The sequence below is a fragment of the Arachis hypogaea genome, chromosome 7 (assembly GCF_003086295.3).
Source record: "Arachis hypogaea cultivar Tifrunner chromosome 7, arahy.Tifrunner.gnm2.J5K5, whole genome shotgun sequence".
NCBI lineage: Eukaryota > Viridiplantae > Streptophyta > Magnoliopsida > Fabales > Fabaceae > Arachis > Arachis hypogaea.
The window spans coordinates 53,338,417-53,344,416 of NC_092042.1; the positions used below are offsets into that span (position 1 = coordinate 53,338,417).

Genomic DNA, 6,000 nt, shown 5'->3' on the forward strand with positions numbered 1-6,000 from the left:
ATACATTCTTACCTTCTTCAACGCAAGTCTTGAGTGGTCCTTATCACTCTTATATGCAATTCCGTGCTTTTGGATTTGAGCATGAGGCGTCACGAATGGTAACAGAATGCAGAATTTTATCAACGTCGTTACAATGGTAATGTGGGAGATGTTGTAGGAGATGAGGTGAGAGATGATGTAGAAGATGAAAGCTCCAACAAGGTATGGTTTTCTCTGTAAAAAACTGAACAAAGGTGGGGGTTAGGGTATTTTACCTTCATATAAAGTGAAGAGAGATTTTTTATATTCCTCTCAAACGAGAAAAATGACGCCCTTCTGCTGGCGAGGATAAGGATTAATTTGTCCAATCGCGTCACCTGACACGTAGCAGTCCACGTGGCCTTCAGACGTTCCACTTCATCATTTTTCGTCAGTCACAAACGGAAAAATCAAGTCAGGGATTGAATTGTCCGCCGGAAAAAATCTTTGAGGGTGTTTTTGTGTATTAATTTTTTTTATTAGAGACTAAAATGTTCACTTTTAAAATTTTCAGGGACTAATTTAGATAATTATTCTAATTTTTTTAAAAAAATATGTGATTTTACTCTAGGCCAAAGTTTGGTGAAGTTGTTAGTTTTAGTGTGCAACATGTTTCTTAAATAATAATTCTGATAATCAACTAGGTCTAATAGTAAGTTAATATATAATAAGTTAGTTTATAAATGTGGTAAAATTAATTTCTAATCAACCATTTGGAACCATATAAAAAAAGTAAAAAGAAAAAAAAAAGAAAAAAATAACTTTTCTATGGTCAGATCAGATCACTAATTTTATAAAAATTCATAATGTGTTAAAACTACAGAGGTTAATTAGAAATTAAAATTTTAATTTTCACCAATAACCATAGTGAGGGATCACTTACCAGACCCAACTGCCCACAAACCTGGGAGAATCAAAAGCTTCCTTTTTTCGTTCTCTTCGACACTTTCTTCCTTCGCTTTCTCTTCTTCAATCCAACCAAATTCGATTCTGATTAGGGATTCCGTTCATTCCTACTCTCATTTTCAATCATGTATAGACTTGCAGCTTCACGTCTCTCCCATCTCAAGGTTAAAATCTTCCCTTTCTTTTTACTTTTCAGATCCCAGATTCGTAATTACGATAAATAACTACTCTTTTCCATTTTTTCTACACACCGATATAAAAAAGTTCCCATTTTGATTGATAACAGATTTGTGAGTGGTTCCATTTTTGTTGTGTTTATAGCTGACGGACTACTTGTTTTGTTATTTTGTTATTTCATTACACGAATATGACAAACAATATTGTTCTGATAACACCTCTATTGTTTTGTTTTGACACGATGCATTAATTGGTTGTAGAAAATGGATGTTATATTGTAGCTCATGTGTGCATGTGGTGATGTTGTGTGATTGGAACTTGTGAATAGGGGCATGGCAGAACCTTGGGAGCCACTAGGCTTGCAGCATCAAGCGCAGCAGCTACAAAACCTGCATCAGGAGGTTTGTTTAGTTGGCTTGGTGGGAGTTTTAGTTCTCTTCCACCTCTGGACACACCACTTGCTGGTGTTGCCCTCCCTGATCCACTGCCTGATCGTGTTGAACCAAGCAAGACCAAGATCTCTACTCTCCCCAATGGTCTCAAGATAGCATCAGAGACATCATCAGTATGTGCATCCTTATAGTTAATGGCAATCTATGTTAATACATTGGTAAAACATTTGAGCATGTGTGTTAGTCTGTTTATTATGTTGTTTTTGCATTTTGGTTGTCAATTAGAACCCTGCGGCCTCAATAGGGTTGTATCTCGACTGTGGTTCGCTATATGAGACTCCAATGTCAAGTGGGGCATCACACTTGCTGGAGCGAATGGCTTTCAAGAGCACAGCAAACCGGAGTCATTTCCGTATCGTGAGGGAAGTGGAAGCAATCGGTGGTAATGTAGGAGCTTCGGCCTCTCGAGAGCAAATGGGCTACACATTCGATGCTTTAAAAACCTATGTTCCACAAATGATTGAATTGCTAGTTGATTGTGTAAGAAACCCAGTCTTCTTGGATTGGGAAGTCAATGAAGAGGTATGTTGTTTTTTATGATTCTCTCTTCTAGGGTCTTCTAGCTTTTAAGATAGCTCATGCATAATTTTATAGCAGTTCTCTCTGATCTTGTTAAACCTTCCATTAGTGCAGCTTCGAAAGGTGAAAGCAGAGCTTGGAGAACTTTCAAACAATCCCCAGGGCTTACTTTTGGAGGCAATACACTCGGCTGGTTATTCAGGTGCACTGGCTACTCCACTTTTGGCTCCTGAATCAGCACTAAACAGATTAGATGGGTCCATTTTGGAAGAATTTGTTTCTGTAAGATCTATTATCCTTTTTGATACATCATGATTCATTTGTAGTCCAAAACTAATTTTTCTTGCAAAATATTTGATAATTTGAATGTTATTGTATTTGCAAATTCAGGAGAACTATACTGCGTCGAGGATGGTACTTGCAGCATCCGGGGTTGAACATGAAGAACTATTATCTGTTGCTGAGCCACTTCTCTCTGATCTACCTAGTGTTGCCCACCCTGGAGAACCAAAATCTGTCTATGTTGGTGGCGATTTTCGTCGTCAAGGTGAATCAGGGGTATGTATTGATTTCGTATCCACTTATGCATGGCATATCCTTATTATTCATTTGTCTCCTTTCAAATTGTTACTTATCTACTAAGAACTGTTGCAAGGGCAGGGTGCACATGTAGCTATTGCTTTTGAAGTTCCTGGTGGTTGGCAACAAGAAAAAGACGCTATTGTTTTGACTGTTTTACAGGTACTTGGTTTTCATTTGAGTCTTTCTGATTTCAAGAGATAGCACGTCTATAGATTTGCGTAATTTCTTTTTTCTGCGTTCCCTTGCACAAGAAGGGGAACAAAATAACTCTTGAGTATTGCAGATGCTTATGGGAGGTGGTGGATCCTTCTCAGCAGGGGGCCCTGGAAAAGGGATGCACTCAAGGCTATGTAAATTTTGCCTTTGTCTTCTAGTTTTGATTTACTTTGTGTTTATATTTGTATACCTTTCTCCGATGCTTAACTTAGTTTGAATTTTTTATGTATTTACAATTGAATCCAGATCTTCGTGTCTTGAACGAATACCAACAGATTCAATCTTTTTCTGCATTCAATAGTATCTTCAACAATACAGGATTGTTTGGCATATGTGCAAGCACTGTAAGTCACAATCTTTGTTGACATAGATGTGATGCCATCTTTTTACCTCATTTTCCCTTTCTTTTCTTTTCTTTTTTCTTGGTTCATTAGAAGTGAAGTTTGGGTAGTATGTTTACATGAACAAGCTCTTATGTTTTGCATTGTTGTCTGCTGATAGCCTGATAGAAGTTAGACTTAAAATGTACTTTATAGTCAATGCTCCCATTAGCTGACGCAATCACTATATACAAGTGTTAGGATTTTTCATGATGCCTGGATCATCATTTTAATTATCGTAATGGTCATAATTTTTCGCAATTTGCGCTCCGTAGTTACTGCCTTATTCTTTCTGTTTCGGTGAGGATGACTGAATGATGCTTCTTATAACCTTTTTGTAGAGCTCTGATTTCGTGGCAAAAGCTGTGGATATAGCAGCCAAGGAATTAATAGCAATTGCATCACCTGGACAAGGTTATTTGCCACTTTATTTTCCCTGCTGTGTATTTATGTGAATCTTTATTTTATCTGAAATTAAACTTCAGCTTCTTCCAATGGCAGTTTCACAGGTACAGCTCAACCGTGCCAAAGAATCCACAAAGTCTGCAGTGCTAATGAATTTGGAATCTAGAGTACGTTTTCTTGTTCATTATTTATGTTAACACTAATTGTGATCATGAAATTAGCTGTGCTTCTCATTCGTTTAGCTAAACATGGTTATATGTGGTCACTAGAGATTTCATAGAGTTTTTATATGCTTATAAGTCATTGTTGTTGCAGATGATTGCATCAGAAGATATAGGAAGACAGATATTGACTTATGGAGAAAGGTAAAATTACATTTCACTCGTAACGAAATTACATTGATGTGATATTACATAATTAGTAACAAATGGAATATGTGAGGCCATTTCAGGAAGCCTGTGGAACAGTTCCTGAAGGCTGTAGATGGAATCACCTTGAACGATATCACTAGAATTTCTCAGAAGATTATTTCCTCACCACTGACTATGGCATCTTATGGGGATGGTAATAAACTAATAATCATCACTCAAATAAATTCTCTTCCACAAGTAAAATATATTTGGTTTTTGATGATGTTTTTGACTCCTATTGTTCCATTGCAGTTATCAATGTCCCCAGTTATGAATCTGTGAACAGGAAGTTCCATGCAAAATGAAATTTCTTCTGAGTTGATGTAGCAGTGGCTACTCCCAATTTTGCATCCCAACAGTGCTGAAAATAAATATTCCAGAGAAATTTTGTGTGTGGATTTCAGAAAAAAAGCACTGTTCAATTTTATTTTATTTTCACTTGTATACTTGGTTGAGTGATCATTCATTCCCTCTGAAATATAGGTGTATGATCACATAAATTTTTGTTTATCAATTAATTAATTTTTTTGGCTATCGATACCTGATTCTTGTTCTTGAATGTATCTAATTTCCATTAACAAGGAAAATAACTAGTTTTATCAAATCTTGGTATCCAAATATAAATAGTGGTGAGTGGAAATCTAATTAATATAAGGCGTTAAGTTGCATGTTGTTCACAAGTCATGATTTTAAAATGATAATACATTAAGGAATAAGGACGGTATATCAAACCTATCAAAGTAATAACCAAAGTAAACCCTTTAAATGAGTAACCTATGATACTTGACTAAAATTGGCCTACTCTACCATAATTATTAGTTCACCACAACTTTGTTTGACAAAAATAAAGGCGGGTGGCCACAAAATCCAATTAATTGACTTCAATGTTACAAAAATAAAATAATCTGTTTTGGAAATATAATATGTGGCCCATGCAGGTATCTGCAATGAGCACGACGCTCTAACCACCTTTGAGCTAATAGGCCTTAAAATTTTATGTTGTAAAAATTTTAGTTGAAATAATCACATTTTTTTTCATGTTTTTTAATATTTTTTTGCTCAAGCTTTTAGAAATCATTGATGTCAAAGTTTAATTGATTTTCATAGGCAACATTTACCATGCAGATCTAATATTTGCTCTTCCAGTTTATCACACAAAAATGAATGGCAGCCATATTTGTTAACAAACTAGAATGAGACCCGCACGCGTGACAATAAATTAATGATAATATATAATAAATATTAAAAATTATTATATTTTGTAGAATTAAATTAAATATGTATAACTAAAATTAAATTTAAAAGATATTTTATTTAAAATAATTTATAGTATAAAAAATTTAAATGTTAAATTTCTACAATATGACTTTTAAGGCGATATTTCTAAAATTATTAGTATTTTATTAATAACTATATATGTAAATAAAAAATAAATTATTTGTATATTTCCTTACTTTTTAAGTATCAATTTTATTCTTCGTATTTTTGTGGATTTTCTATTAATATCTACTTGATCTTCTTCTCTTAGCAGATGTAATTTTCCAATAATATCTACAATAAAAAAACAAAAATGTATAGAAATTTTTTTTGAATAAGTTATTTTTAATAAGAATAATTAAAATGGTATAAAGTAAAATTACCTATTAATATTTTTCTTTGACCGACTCTGTCAGACAATGTCTCAAGTGATGCAAATTCAAAATAGTGTTAGAAAATGTTTAAAACTGGATCTTTAATTTCTTTCACAACAGTTGTGAGTAAAAAGTTTGCTTTCATTGTATTTTTAATTAGTCTATACAAATCATTTGCATCTTTTATTTTCAAACTTTTTATAGTATAGATTTTTTTTTTGTAACAAATGTTTGAATTTGTTCATCATATTTTTTTTCACAATTACATGAAGAGGTATTCCCTACAGTATTAGTAAATCATAGT

General features: G+C 33.8%; 1 protein-coding gene across 1 annotated transcript; it reads left to right on the forward strand.

Moving 5' to 3' along the window:
• Positions 1 to 875: 875 nt before the first annotated feature.
• Positions 876 to 4,603, forward strand: LOC112703087 (mitochondrial-processing peptidase subunit alpha). Its single transcript, XM_025754405.2, has 13 exons — positions 876 to 1,088; positions 1,430 to 1,666; positions 1,779 to 2,075; positions 2,187 to 2,354; positions 2,463 to 2,630; positions 2,733 to 2,813; positions 2,938 to 3,004; positions 3,117 to 3,214; positions 3,592 to 3,664; positions 3,752 to 3,822; positions 3,971 to 4,020; positions 4,107 to 4,219; positions 4,318 to 4,603. The coding sequence occupies exons 1-13, from the start codon at positions 1,050 to 1,052 to the stop codon at positions 4,368 to 4,370; spliced, it is 1,515 nt and encodes a 504-aa protein (XP_025610190.1). The 5' UTR covers positions 876 to 1,049; the 3' UTR covers positions 4,371 to 4,603.
• The last annotated feature ends 1,397 nt before the right edge of the window (positions 4,604 to 6,000 follow it).

Coding starts and splice junctions, on each gene's coding strand:
- LOC112703087 (XM_025754405.2), top strand. CDS start 1,050: ATGTATAGACTTGCAGCTTCACGTCTCTCCCATCTCAAG. Junction 1,667..1,778: donor TAGCATCAGAGACATCATCA/GTATGTGCATCC, acceptor GTTGTCAATTAG/AACCCTGCGGCCTCAATAGG. Junction 3,665..3,751: donor AATTGCATCACCTGGACAAG/GTTATTTGCCAC, acceptor TTCCAATGGCAG/TTTCACAGGTACAGCTCAAC.